The sequence below is a fragment of the Bidens hawaiensis genome, unplaced genomic scaffold, assembly GCF_021521415.1.
Source record: "Bidens hawaiensis isolate Kalapana, Puna unplaced genomic scaffold, B.hawaiensis_p1.1 tig00025577_1, whole genome shotgun sequence".
In the NCBI taxonomy this organism is placed as follows: Eukaryota; Viridiplantae; Streptophyta; class Magnoliopsida; order Asterales; family Asteraceae; genus Bidens; species Bidens hawaiensis.
In genome coordinates, this window is record NW_027505056.1 from 27836 (window position 1) to 42973 (window position 15138).

Genomic DNA, 15138 nt, shown 5'->3' on the forward strand with positions numbered 1-15138 from the left:
AAATTCACCGGAAAATCTTATTAAACATAAAAATATGCTTATAACAAAGTGGCCGGAATATATTAATCGGATATTATAACAAAACAAAGTGACCGGAATATATTCACCGGATCTTACTATACTATTAAACCAATATGTGTAAGAATGGATTTTTAATTACCTTTATTATATTCATCGGAGAATAGATCTGTTATAAGAATCATCAATTGAGGGAAAAAAACATTATAACATCTCCTCTGACAAACGGTGAATTGAACGGAATCCAAATGATTGGAGACCTGTTCACCTATGAAAGTGAAGAATAACATGGTAGATTAAAAAATTGATGGTGAATAATGTAGAAGTTGGAATATGACTGCCGGAATTATAGTTGAATATGAGCGGCGGAATTAGGGTTAGTATGTTCGTGAAGAGGTTAGAGAGAAAAATGACTGGTTGCATTGGTTGTGGGTTATGGAAAATGAAGTGGGTTATGTATTTTAGGTTATGGATAATATGACACGTGACATCATTAGAGAGACTCTTAAAATGTAAATATGGTGAGTTAGAGGCCTAGGTGGACAAGCTAGTAGATGTCATGTGGAAGAATGTATTGCTTTAATAGTATTTAAAGATTTAATATTTTAATCTTATCCAATTCGATTGTTAGCACATTTTCACATGTCGACATTAATGTTTTAACATATTTTCTTTACAATGAAGTATTTGGTAAGACTTTTAGTGTCTATCCTTGGCACCAAGATTTGATCAATTCATGGTGCGTACGTGTATATTATAGTTAAGAGTTTAAATCAAATTCAAACACTACATAGTTTTACATCTTTCTCATTTCGAAAACCTTTGTAACAACTTTTATTGTCTATGTTAATTAGTAACAGGAACCAAATATAAGGTTGAAAATATGAAGAGAGGTTTACGCAATAAAAACTAAGATAAAAACTAAACCTAGTGATCACGGAGTCAGTGATCAGTCACACGCACACCTTCTTCCCTTAACTAGTTAAGTGTATCTAATTTTGCAACATCATCCAAACAAGTGCACGTACGTGTTTCAATAGTCACTGAAAGCCCTTGTTTTGAAGTGTCGTTGCACTACAAGCAAGGATGTTGACCGCGTCATTCATCTTGATCTTTGATCTTGGTTGAAGTATATATACTAGCGCACATATGTACGCAAGTAAAACTGTAACTTGGTTAGTAAAGTATTCTAGTACATAATTTAAAAGATTTGCTTATGACATTTTAGCTGGCTGGAAAGTCTGACATTTTATCTAGTGAACATACAAACTGCTTGAATTGATACTGGTTCTTTAGATGCTTATAACATATAACTTTAAATAGAGTATCTGACTAGGTGAACAATTTAATTAACGTGAACAACATACAATCAATCTCTTTAACATTCATGTTGTTTACTAGTATTGATGTTACACAAGACATAGAAACACATATAACTTTACATAACAATGTTACACGTAAGAATAGTGAGTTAACGTTTACGATTAAAGATATGTGAGAGAAACAACGATGACATAATTAAAAATAATATATTATAGCTTGATGTAAAAGGGTATTCTCACTTTTGTGGGGTGATAAGATGGTTAATATGTGAAACAGAAGACCAAAGCTTCAAACTAGTTCTAAAAGAATAAGCATGATGTAAAAGTCCCATTAGTTTTTGTTTTTTGTTTTTTAGTTTTATTAAAGGAAGGCCATATGGAAAGAATTACGTAACTGATGTCATAGTTGAAACATGATTATAAAAGAAGCTAATAGCTAAATGACGTTCAATTTGAATTAATTAAATTAAAATCAACAAACCAAGATCAAGTGACACATATCGAGTTAGGAAAAATATTAATGCTATATTTACTTGTTTAATATATAAAATTAAGTTTACTTAAATAAAGAAAACATAATTTAGAGAGAGATGAGTGTTACATGTAATTAAGATGTTATAGGATAGTATGTTAAAAGTATAAATAACACGACAATACAAGATTGACGTACACTTAAGGTACATGAGAGCAACCACTCTTTCTAACACTAAATTGAATAACAGGTAAAAGTGCAATTAATAGGAATAAATCTTTTTTGAGAAAAGGAGTGAATTAGATTTTTGGTAAAAGTTGTGTAATTTAATTGAAAGTTATAACTATAAATACATATTTGCTTATAAAAACTTTAAATATTGTCGAGCTTATTTTTGTGGCTTATGTAAAACTTTTTTTTTTTTTTGAAAATAATCTTAAATGTTTTCATAGAAAAAATAAATCAAAAGTTTAAACTCACAATTTTTATAGATGACATTGAGTGCCAAAGTAACCATATATTATTATTAATAACTGAACTCACAACTTATAATAAGTTAATTAATATAACTAACCTTGAATGTCAATCAATCTAAGCCTATTTTTCTATGAAGTGTAGGCATTTTAAATATAAAATAATTAGAAGAGAATTAACTAACAAGTTAAATATAGTTTGGGAAAATATGGAGGACCTAGTGAAAGTCAAAACTTAGATGCGTCCTTGTGTGTCTAAGAATACATCCCTTTAGACTGGTGAATTGACTTTGGTGTCTCAAAAGTAGCATTCTAGAGAGAGAAACATAGTTCCCATTGATGTAAGTATGGCAAGAGAAGAAAGAGAGAATCATAATACAGAAATGAAAATAGATTTGACTTTGAAGCTTGATGCTCAAGATCAAGAGCTTGCTAAAGAATATTCATCAAAATCAGATCATGTTGAAGATGATGATACTCAAGATGATGATGAAGTTGGTGACACAAAAGTAAAATCACCTGAACATGAAGTACAAGAATCAGAAGATGATGCACAAACTACCACCACTCCAACTGAAAAACCAGAAAGACAAGATCTTAATCATGATCAACAAGAAAAGGTAACAACCTTTCAAACCCTAAGATAAAAGTTAACTAATTAAGTACCCTTTTTTTTCTTTCTCATATTCTTTATACTTCAATAAAAAAAATTATTAAGAAACTCGGTTAGTAAGAAGCTAGACAGGACGAGACAAAGATACAAACCGACCCCATATGCTAAAATTCTAATACTTTGTGTATTTTTACGCAAGATGTCAATATTACAAATGGAGATGAATCGGATGAAAGAGGAGAACAAGGTGTTAAGACAAGAAGTAGAGCAAACCATGAAAGATTATTATGATCTACAAATGAAATTTTCGGTTATCCAACAATCTTCAAACCAAATCAAGGTATGTTAATATTAATATTCCAAGATAAATACCACCTAAACTATGTTCTTATATAGTATTAACACCTTATATATATATATATATATATATATATATACAGGATCCAAAAGTGTTTCTATCTCTTAATGGACACGAACGAAATCAAGAAAGTAAGAAAAGTAGCCCAAGATCTCCGCCATTACAAGAAAGTGAAATCGAGGATTTAGGTTTATCGTTGAGGATTCAAAGCAATACCACAACATCCCAACATGCAAAAGATCATCATGAAGGGAATAAAAAGGATTTACTTGAGAGCGCAACAAGGTTTTCCCCGATGCAACAAAGCGAGTTGATCAATCCGGGTAATTTTATTGGTGACAATGTTAAAGCTGTTAATATTGTTAATGACCAGATCGCCTCATTGCCAAACCGAAAAGCTAGGGTTTCAGTACGTGCAAAATGCGAAGCTGCCACAGTAAGTTTGAATCACTTGTTGAATAAAAATAGGTATAGTTTTTATATTTATTAGAAAGAAACTATTGTTCTTGTTAAAGTACGAAACATAATAAAATATTTTTGAAATATAGAACAATTTTAAGCAATTTTATTTTTTTATTATGAAGTTTTCTTTTACGTATTAGTGATTTCTCCAAATTGCTTCTTATGGAAACTGTGGCGACAATTTATAAGAAAATAGTTAATTTAGTAGTGAAAGTTAAGTTAGCCAGTTAGGTATAGTAGTTAATAATCAGTTAATAGATTGAGAATTTACAATCTAAGTGCCATATTTTTTATAGATGAATGATGGATGTCAATGGAGAAAATATGGACAAAAGATCGCTAAGGGAAATCCTTGCCCACGAGCATACTATCGTTGTACAGTTGCTCCTGGTTGTCCGGTTAGAAAACAGGTTTGTCCCTCCTACCCGCGTGTGTTTTTATCTTTGCACCGTATGTTCTTTTGTTTTCACAACCGAGATTTAAAACGGAAATTTATTTATTTATTGTTTTGCAATATAAATTAGTTTCATTTGTAACTTGTGAGATTTAATGAACACTGCATGCAGTATTTCAAGACTAGCTAATATCTCATGGTTTGCTTGTAGGTGCAAAGATGTTTAGAGGACATGTCGATACTAATCACGACGTATGAGGGGAATCACAACCATCCACTACCCGTAGGAGCCACCGCAATGGCTTCAACAACATCAGCCGCAACAGGATCTTTCATGCTACTAGATTCAAGCAATCCTCTTCCATCCGAACTTGGAGCCATGAACCAGTCTCCTTTCATTAACTATTACACTTCTTCTGGCACCATGAACCCTAATTCTTCTCCATATCCATCAACACATGCTAGAACAATGAATCCTAATGACCCTTCAAAAGGCATTGTCTTTGATCTCACAAACAATATAATAAATCCTCGCCATTTCCAAAATTCAAACCTCTCACCTCAATTAGGATTTCCTTGGATGTCGACTAACAAGTTCACTAACGAAAGCCATCTTTCAAGATCGAATCAGGTAAATGGGATTAATGGGATCCTAGAAGGTGGTGAGGATCACAACAATATTAACAATAACAGTAACAGTAACAATAACAATAATAAGTCAGTTCTGGCTGAGAATATGAGTGCTATTGCTTCACATCCTACTTTTAGAGTTGTCGTGGCAGCTGCAATCTCTTCCATTATTAATAAAGAGAGTCAAATAACTAATAACATTCATGTTGGTGGTCCAGATGATAGAGAGAGTGGTGGTAGTAGCTCCGGTGGCAAAACATGGGTTCTCGAATCCCTCTCTAGAAGCGGCTAGCTAGCGTCATTTTGTAATATGATCGATTGCAAGATTGATGCGCGCAACCAGACTAGAGAAATCTTGTCAACATCCGGATCATCAAAAGTTTTAGTTTGTTTAATACTAATTGTTGTATTTGAATTTGTAATTTATATGGGAAATTAAAGGTGATAAACGATAAGTGAATGAATTTCGACAAGAAATATTTATTATATACATGTTACTAAACATATTATCTTATGTTAATATCTTTCTTTTATATGAAATATAAACTATAACCGGAAATTTTCTAGGGAATGTCGTCGGTTTGACCATCGTTCGTGACAAAACGTTGCGCTGAGTCAAGAGTTCTATCATAGTGAGCTTTTGGGCAGTGAGTTTCTCCTAGAATTGGTGGTGGACGAGTGACCACCAACGCTTTCTTCGATCGTGGGTATGGGTTGGTCTTTTGCCAATCGATGTATCTGGGTGCCCAGGATTTGTTGATGGCTAAAAATTAAGAAGAAAAATTTGTGAAGCTTTATTTATATCTTTAAATAGTGTTTGATTTGTCTTGTCTATTAAGGTTTGGGTGGTTCCATGCATGTGAGCTCTTCAATGCTAAACTGATCAAGAACCTAATAATAGATTACTTTAACACTAGCCATTAATGAAGTACATCTACTGCATTAATATCGTAACCAGTACTGGGCGCATACCGAAATTGATTTTTTTTAGTAAGCTTATTATATGTGTATATAATCAGCACGTTACCGTTAATTAATAGCAAAAAAAATTTATTATGAATCATGAGATCCGAATAAACAATATAGTGATTTTTACTAGTTTACCTTTTAACAAACGTATTATGTTTTAATTAAACTAGGTGGGTGTCCGTGTGATGCGGTTGGAAACAAAAATCCTAGTAATCATGTAATAATTATGGTTGTTCAATGTTTGTATGAAACCTTGAAAACATTAAACCAATCGCCGTTTTTGGTCAGCCGGTTTCTGAATGTTCAAACTATAGCAAACGGTTTGGTTTACGCAAGGCCGGCCATGGCATATGGCAAGGTAGTCGACGGACATAGGCCCGACTACCCGCTAGGCCCGAATTTTATTTTATTTTAAATTATATGTATTTTTATGAAATACTATATCTATACATAATGTTTAACACCATTATATAACAACTAATTTAATCTAGTGGCAAAGGGGTATGACTTTCAACCAAAATGATGTGTGTTCTAGCCTCATTTGAGACATGTTTTAGCCTATTTTTATACATTAGTTTTTTAAACAACCCAAATCATAAAAAAGGAAGCCAATTTAAAAATTAAATTGTTTAAACCCAACAAAATACTATTTTTACTTTAGTCCCAAAATATTTTTCGACATCGGCCCAAATTTTTTTTCAATTCTCGGAGCCAGCCCTGGGTTTACGGTTTTTATCGAAATCGGCCATATAAAAACGGACTAGATGGTAAACTTATTATTGAAGCTCAATGCGTGAAACCAAACCATTAGTAAAGATTCAGTTTAAATTCTCAACGGTTCAATTTCGGTTTTCAATGACAAAAAATCGAACTAACGGCTCATGATTTAACTTAGAAACTGTTAAAGACCGAATTGTGAACACCCATACTTAACATGATAATTTTTTTAATTCAAAAAAAACTATAGCAATATCATACCCAAATTAAGACAATAAAATATTCATTTTTATGGTGCAATTTAAATATATATATATATATTAACGTATGAAAAAATTACGGCCGTTGAAAAATCGTTGGTGGGAAGTTAGTTTACAATTAAAATTATAAGAAATTAAATAAGTATAGATGAAGGTTCAAAGTTATAACTATTTTTTAAATTTATAAAAGTTGAGTAAAGTTGAGGGGGCAATGTTGTAATTATTTTTATGCATATTTTTTAATTGACAAGTTTGTCCCTATCTTACATGTTATAAAAAATGTACCTTATACATTACAAGTTGTAATTTACTTAAAATGTAGGTGTCTTAATTTATCAATGTCTTATGTATTATATATAGTATAGATATACGTATAGATAATAAAAAAAACATGAAAAATGTGATTGACTGAAATGAAGTGGTCGCTGCCTATTTTATATTTAACGCTCGTTAATGTGTCAACTAACAACCCATAGTGCCGGGCCTTAACACGGCGGCATGGTGTAGCTGACGATAAGGTCCAACCATCTCATCATAACGCCTTGCATTTGGCACTCCGCAACGAGCAACTAAGAGATAAAAAGTGTGCACCCTAGCTAGCTAGCTGCTACTTCTAGTTTACAATTTCATAGTTCTCGTGTGAATAAAGGTTTACTCGATTGGTGTAAAGATGATATTAAATAGACTCAGTATAACGTTCACGATTTGTTTTTTTGGAGGGGACCGACCTGTACAATGTTCTGATAACCTAAAAGAAACCTAAGATGAAGAAGTTGTACATTGCATAGGTAACAATGGATCAATGTTATTGGCTCTCAAGAGAAACATATATAGTAGCAAATTCGTTATTTCCTAGGTTTTTATTGAAAGTATAACATTTGATCTTGAATAGCTAACTTTCTGTATCATGAATCATTCATAAAACCGATGAATTATATTTCAAAATTTTTTAATCTAGCTTTATGTTTGTGAAAGGGTTTAGACGCTCTTAAAATAATAATATAGAAGGTTAAACTAGAGAACAAAATAAGCCTAATTAAAATAGGTCTTATATATTATGTTAAACAGATTAAAGACGACGCGCTTAATATAAGTATAAAAAATGGATATGACTCGTGTAACTACTTTATATCTCTCTAGCTATAACACAATTTTATTATTATTAACACAATTTGATAGTCCTAGTAAATTGATTCATCTTAGCCCTCCTAATTAAGGAATACTACATTCTTAAAAGAAAAATCTCAAGAGAACTAATAAAATATTTCGTTACAATACTAAATATTCGATTATTAAAAAAATAAGAATAAAATGATGTTAAACTAAGATCGCAAAATACAGATGATGAATGAATTGACCCTTTTGGAAAACCATGGCTGACTTCTCCATTTCCAAGGAATTTCAAAATTATATAATTAATAAAAAATATTCTTACAATTTATTTTGAATCTTTAATCATCAAACAGAATTTTTTTTAAAAACGAATTTTTCCTTTTAAAATCATGTAATCTTACACTTATAAAAATTTGAATCCACCACCTTTGTTATAGTTAAACACAATATACCAATTCAATGATGAATTAATATAACTCACAAAAACGTAAACGCAAGATAATTAATATTGAATCTCTCTTAATATTATATAGAGAAAGTATAACTCAAATATCCCTATTACATATAACTCGTGTTTCTCTAGATAAACTCTAACTCGATCGGTTGCATCTCGTGTGTGTTTTCAATGTCTAACCATAAATCGGTTTATATAAACTTACATAGCTTGCTAGACAAAGACATTAACAAATATAATAAAATCTTATAATTGGAATCCCAGAAACCTATTAAATATTAACAAATTACACAGGTCCAATAGGTCTAACCCGATCACCTACACGTGACGGGCCTATTAAAATGAAAATTACGTACAACACACAGTACTACTAAACCACTATATCATAAGTACATAGAATAAAGTATACCAAAAAAATCACAATACACTAGACAATAGTGTAGTCAAATCATTAATGGTCGTTATTGTGTAAAAAAAAACGGCACATAAACTATAAAGCTCTATAAGTTGCTATTTTTGTTTTATTGGTTATACAAAAAATCCTAAATATTTTCATATGCTAAAATATTTTACTATAAAAGTATTTTTATAATATACAAATATTTATACTGGTCGATAACTATAATTTTTATTTTATTAGTTATACAAAATATTTTAAAATATATACGTATTAAGGATTTTTTTATAACTTGTAAAATAAAAATAATAGTTATCGACCTTTATAGTTTTATATGTTTTGTTTATCTTAACTTTTATTCTTGGGATTTTTAAATTACAATATTAATGGTCCATTTAAAACAAGCCGTTTTTGAAAGAAAGATGGATTCAAATGATGTACATTTTATGAAATTGAATGTATCATTGCGGGTAATTTTGTGACTTGGTATAAACAAGTTTTTTTTTTCAGCCAATATTTTTTGTGCCTATTTTATGATATATATAAATTCAATCGATTAATTCTTCATCTAACTACCATTTTTTTTCTTTTGTGCTAGAATTAACTTTCATAAACATAAGTCAAACAACATAGTTTTGTCAGAGTGAGAAAACGAGACTCTCCAATTCAGGAAGTGTGATGGCCTAAAACACAATAAAGTCGTCGTTCTGAAAATAAGTCAACTCTACTGCATTGTTTGTTGATTAATAGAAAAAGGTTTGTTGTATTGGATGTTTGACATATTCTCTTTGCATAGAGTTTCATTTTTTTCATTCTTTGGGCTTTTTAGCTGGTTGAAGACTTTGAAGTGTTGTGCTTTTATGGGATTATATATGTTTATCAATTGATAAGCTTTTTAGCTAGTTGAAGTGTTGGGCTTTACCAATGCCATGTTAGATTACAAGAAAGTGCCTATACTAGTTGTGGATGGTGAACCACTTGAAGATTCATCAGGTTTTCTTTTATTAAGTTCAGTAATCAGTATTTAAGCTCAAATCAAATATACAACAATCATATAACGTATTTTTGTGCACCTATAATTGACCAGCTGAGAACCAAACTCGGTTCCACTATATCAAATTCACTGGCTGACAATAACGATGAAGAAAAGACGTGGCATAAGTGGGTTGATGATCATTCGGTACATGTTCCCCTAAATCAATTCCACTTGACATGCATCTGCAACTTCGTAGCCCGTTTCCAAAACCAAACTTACTGTCTACTTTTACCGCCGGGTTCAGCATACTTGGTCGCTAAATCCACAAAAAGCTTCACATTCTTCGGCTCACGTGACTTAAATTCAAGAACTCTTCAGTTTCACCTGCCATCGAAAACCAGACATGAATTAGTCGGCCAGGGTTTATGTTTATCTCTTTATAGAACTTAAAAATATATTTTTTTTTATAAGTACCTCAAAAAGGAGCCTCAAGTGATTCATCCCACACGTCTGCACTGCCATTAGATGCATCTTCAGCATCTTCTTCCATTGACAGCCTAATATACTCCCGATGTGCAAACCGGTCCCACTCTGTTAATGTTGAATTCTCACGTTCCTGTTTTATAAGATAAATAATATAATTTGTCAACATGAATTGGCTTAAAATTAAATAAACCAACAATTAGTGCGTACCTGACGTATGAGAAACGGATCGCGAGTTTCAAAGGCCATGAATTTGTTAAGGTTAAAAAGAATATTGAAAACACTGCCAGCAAGTTTGCTTCCTTTCAAGTTACGCAGGGTAAAATATCCCTCATCCTACATTAAAAAATGTGAAAAATGTATTAATAATCTATCTATGATCTAAAAAACGGAAAAGTAAAAAATGAAAATGAAATTATTACCTTTGGGCCAATCATGTCAACAATCTGACATAATATGTCTTCAAAAAGAACGGGCTCTTGGGCCATACATTCCATCCTATGTAATTGTTCTTCGTAAAAGAATTGCATTTCATTTCTTGTAATTACACCGTTTCCATCCAAATCTACACATTTGAACCTGAAAATACATTGTAAAAGTTTTTTTAAAAAAATTGATTATAGGTTCATTTGGGTCTATTCAAATTATGCAACGGGTCAAAACAGGTCACTCTTATTAAAGCTGCTAACTTAAATCGACCCATTTTGACCCGTGACCCTACCCGATCGGCTTTGCCAGACTTATATCAAACTACGCGCCAAATCAAACATACAAGTACTCCAAACTAGGCTCTGATGATTTATCTTCTTCCGACAAAATAAAATAAACAAAATCTTCATATCCCATTTTTCCATCAACATTACTGGTGAATTTTCTCGGTACATGATCCACATAAAACGAAATCAAAGAATTCAAACATTAAACAAACAAAAAAGGTGTAAAACACACTTTTTAAATCAAAAGCCAGTGATATTAGTCACAAACCTGTGAAAATATTCGGTCAACAATTCTGTATGTCAATGCATGATTACCATATCGTATAAGGTTCTCTTTATCGATCAAGAAATCATGATCCGTGTCCAGTTCCCAAAACTTGCAATAAATTACATAAAAATGCTCATACGAGAAATATCTGTAAAGGAAAAAAAATATAAAATTATTAGAATTTTTTTTATAAACAAGTGTATAGGGGTGTAAACAAGCCAAGCCGCTCATTTGCTACTTGAGATCGGCTCACTAAAAGCTCAAATCGACCCAAACATTAACGAGCTTGAGCATAAAAATAAGCTTGTTAAATAAACGAGCCCGAGCTTCACTTATTGCGCTAGAGTTGGCTCACAAGCCTGAAGACATGTATTTTTATATAAATCATACTTAACAAATTAATATATATTTATATGACAATTATTATTATGCACAAGTTTATGATAAAAATAACTAAATAAATATATGTATGCTATATATAAAAATTATAACCAAAATATATACTTCAAATGTATATAAATTAAATAAATAATTATGAAACAAGCTGATCTCGTGTTTGAAAAACTATTCACGAGCCAAACTCGAGCTTTAGAAACAGAGCACGGGTCGACTCGTTTACACCCATACAAGTGTATATGAATTGTAAAAATTATTACTTTAGAACTTTGTTTATGTCCTCTTCTTCGTCAGCATGCAGCATTGCAGCAATTAAATTTCCTCGTTTTAGTTCCCGTAGGGTAAGACGAGCATCACCCGCTCTATTCATGTAGTAAAATATTCTGTATATCACCGTTTCAGCTGCCATCACAGAAAATGTAAATTAAATAAAACTAAGTCATTAATAAATAATAATAACAATAATAATAATAATAATAATAAATAAATAAACCAAACAAACCATATCTCTCCTGAAATTCTGGTGTCCCTTGTAAGAACTCCAAACCTGGATGAGTTGCCAATAGCTCCCGGAGTACGGGTTTAAAATCCTCCTATTGAAGATGACATATTTGATAGTAAATCTTATGTTTGACTTTTGTGGTCAAAAAAGAAATTTACAAATCAATATACTCATATACCTGAGTTAAATATTTCAAATCAGGCTGCTTCAATATTGTAAATATCTGAGTTGCAACATCTTTTATCAACATGTTACCATTGACCCAATAATCAACAAATGCATCCCTGCAAATAAAAAACCTCACTTGTAAAAAAGAAAAGCTTTTTATTAATAAAAATATACAGCTATATAAAGATACCTGGTCACAACGCCGGTGTCAGCAACGTCAATCTTTTTGAAAAGGGCAGTGGAAAAGAAAGATGGCAGTTTGCAAATTTCCTTTGTAAGCAGTTTGAATTCTACAAATTAGGTCAAAATTAGCCAGGTCAAAGTCAAACTACACACCATTTGTATTCCACAAAAAATGATGAAATGCATATCTCACCGTGCAATTGTAGTCCATCCGCATGACCATAGAAAAACTGGTTAGTTATAAACAAGCATCGTTCTTTTATTTCATTAGGGGGCGGGCGACCATTTTGAAAGTAAAACTGCAATAAATAAACATGCTTCGATAAAAATAACTAAATAGTGGGTGTATATATATATATATTATGTTATATATAAACTTTATAATTAATATTTTTATAAAAAATGTATACAACTTAATTGATAAATAATAAACAAGCCGAGCTCAAGCTTTAGAAATAGAAATATAGCTTAAGATTTTGAATAGAGCTCGAAATGAGCCGAGCTCAAGCTCATGCTCTCATAAGTCAAACGAGCTGAGCTCAAGCCTAGTTGAGCTCAGGCTCGGCTCGGCTCGGCTTCGCTCATAGCTCGTTTACACACCTGATACTCGTAGTAAAAACCAATAATTCAATTCTTGGCATAGTAAAACAAAGTTACTAACTTGAGAACTGACCTGAGGTATTAACTCTTTGACAGGTTCACTTATTACTTTTAACGGAGAACCTAGTACAGACGGGCCCGCCCTCTGTTTTGTTATACGAGGAGAACCGGATGATGAACTTCTTGGCGAAAGTGGCGGCGCACTGCCAGCTGGAAACATAGAAGGTATTGGACTCCCGCAAGAAGCTTTTGGGCTGGAAACCGATCCAGATACGTTTAACGGAATGCCCGCTTTAACATTGTTAAACAAAGATTTCACCTATTTTCAGACAAAAAAATACCATAAATAATCCGATAGCAATATTAATAGTCTATATTAATACGTAGCAATTATTACACGTATTGTTTGTTTATTTGTTTGTTTATAGCCTTATTGTTTTCTGTTTAACATCTTATTTCACAATGTAATTGTGTCAATTCATGTGACATAAAGTGTATCAAGATTCAAACTTTACCATCTTATTATAGCTATACTATACATATCATATCACACAAACCAACATAACAACAAAAACTAACAAATGATCATAAAATTAATAACACAATAATAATTACCAAAAGAGTGGTTTCGGGAAGCGAAAGCCATTGCTGAAACAACTTCTCTGCAACAACAGGATTAGACTTAATCGCCAACGGAGACACTTCATTCAGCTGCAACAAATCCGGGTCAAGAAAACCCGAATCCCCATTATAATCCACATCCATCTTTACCCAAAACAACCACCCTCAATCAATCATCCAGGTCTCAAATTGAAACCCTGCTAATCAATCAATCAAAACCAAAACAAACCCACTTCAATTCAATCAATTCCGTACACGTTCGTGTGTTCAAAATCCAATCAAACGCATTGGGTCCACGTTTCGAATCAAGAAAGTCATAAATTTTGAATCTTTTTGCAAATCTTGAATTGGGTTATAAAGATCGGTGGGTGTAATGATTTAAATGATTTAAAGAATGCAAGATTCTGTATAAAATGGGTATGAATGATAAGCACCTGAAGGGGGTGGTAATGAAGAAGAAGAAGAAGAAGAAGAAGAAGAAAAGAAAGAAATCAAGATTCATAAAATCAAGACTTTATACTTTACATACGATATATGAGATATGACCCATGTTCATTTTTTTGGGTACTTTTATTAGTCTTATCCAACATTTTCATGGTATGTAAATTTAAATTTAGAAAGTGAAAATGATTGAAATGGTTTTGCTATTTTCTTTTTTTTAGTCAAATTGTTAATATAATAATTAGGGTTTTATAAGTTTATAAACATCAACCAGAACAGAACAGAACAGAACAGAACACTATTGCTCAACCTCAACTCCTCCACACTGCTCAAGCCTCCGCCGGACCGCCACCTGCCGCCGCTGCTATTCTCCGCCACCATCCATCCTTTTGGCGCTGTCATTGCTTTCTGATTTTGCCTCAACTCTCAGGTAATTTTAGAGCTAAAAAAACTTACTCCATAAAATAAAGATATCCAACTGATTGATTTTATGCAATTATTTACTTAGATTAGTAATTGTATGTTGTATATTATTGTTAAGAGTGTGACTTTGTTATGCCAAAAACTTAATTTTAGGGTTAGTTATGCAAGAATCATTGAAAAGAATGGGGAATATATATATATAATATAGATTTGTGCTATGGAGTTAGGGTTTGAGGAGAGTAGCACGGTTTAGATCGTGCAGAAACGGTTCATTTAAGAGTGTTTAAATTTGGCTCGGGTCAAAACGATTCTTTTTTCAAAATTTTAATTTTGTTCAGGTCGAAACTGGCTTTCACCACTAGACTCTTGTTGAATAGAGTTGTAACATAATATGTTAATTAAACATAACTTAGATGGTCTAGCTATTTACGAATATGAGGAATTTTGTGAGAAACAAAGTAAATATCTAAAATGGGTTTAGTCATGTTAAATTAGTAGCACGATGAATATTTAGAGCCATACTGTTTTGAATGATATAGCCCAGCAGCCCCAACTTTTTATTGAGAAACTTCACACAAATGAAATTTGTAATGTTTTCTCTTATCATTTCGAATGACATCGTATTTTGTGTGGTTTATTATAATGATATTGTTTTTATTATGTTTCTCCACCTGACCCGACCCGACCCAAACAACGACCGACCCGAAAA

The 15138-nt window shown here is 32.0% G+C and overlaps 2 protein-coding genes across 2 annotated transcripts; one reads left to right on the forward strand and one right to left on the reverse strand.

Moving 5' to 3' along the window:
* Nucleotides 1–2434: 2434 nt before the first annotated feature.
* Nucleotides 2435–5180, forward strand: LOC143610288 (WRKY transcription factor 72A-like). Its single transcript, XM_077084809.1, has 5 exons — nt 2435–2905; nt 3098–3238; nt 3339–3692; nt 4015–4128; nt 4324–5180. The coding sequence occupies exons 1-5, from the start codon at nt 2633–2635 to the stop codon at nt 5032–5034; spliced, it is 1593 nt and encodes a 530-aa protein (XP_076940924.1). The 5' UTR covers nt 2435–2632; the 3' UTR covers nt 5035–5180.
* A 4683-nt stretch (nt 5181–9863) lies between these two features.
* On the reverse strand, nt 9864–13730 carry LOC143610306 (serine/threonine protein phosphatase 2A regulatory subunit B''beta-like). The gene is made up of 13 exons (XM_077084823.1): nt 13560–13730; nt 13018–13263; nt 12538–12643; nt 12352–12451; nt 12172–12277; nt 11994–12084; nt 11752–11893; nt 11096–11243; nt 10884–10993; nt 10534–10690; nt 10322–10447; nt 10103–10244; nt 9864–10012 (listed from the first exon to the last, which is right to left on the reverse strand). Exons 1-12 carry the CDS (start codon nt 13707–13709, stop codon nt 10104–10106), a joined length of 1623 nt encoding a protein of 540 aa, XP_076940938.1. The 5' UTR covers nt 13710–13730; the 3' UTR covers nt 9864–10012; nt 10103.
* Nucleotides 13731–15138: the final 1408 nt, after the last annotated feature.

Excerpts from the sequence above, each read along its gene's own strand:
- LOC143610288 (XM_077084809.1), top strand. The coding sequence starts at position 2,633 with ATGGCAAGAGAAGAAAGAGAGAATCATAATACAGAAATGAAAATAGAT. Across the intron at positions 3,693-4,014 it reads CAAAATGCGAAGCTGCCACA|ATGAATGATGGATGTCAATG; the intron begins GTAAGTTTGAAT and ends TATTTTTTATAG. Across the intron at positions 4,129-4,323 it reads GTTGTCCGGTTAGAAAACAG|GTGCAAAGATGTTTAGAGGA; the intron begins GTTTGTCCCTCC and ends GTTTGCTTGTAG.
- LOC143610306 (XM_077084823.1), bottom strand. The coding sequence starts at position 13,709 with ATGGATGTGGATTATAATGGGGATTCGGGTTTTCTTGACCCGGATTTG. Across the intron at positions 12,452-12,537 it reads GGATGGACTACAATTGCACG|AATTCAAACTGCTTACAAAG; the intron begins GTGAGATATGCA and ends CCTAATTTGTAG. Across the intron at positions 10,691-10,883 it reads GAGCCTAGTTTGGAGTACTT|GTTCAAATGTGTAGATTTGG; the intron begins GTATGTTTGATT and ends ATGTATTTTCAG.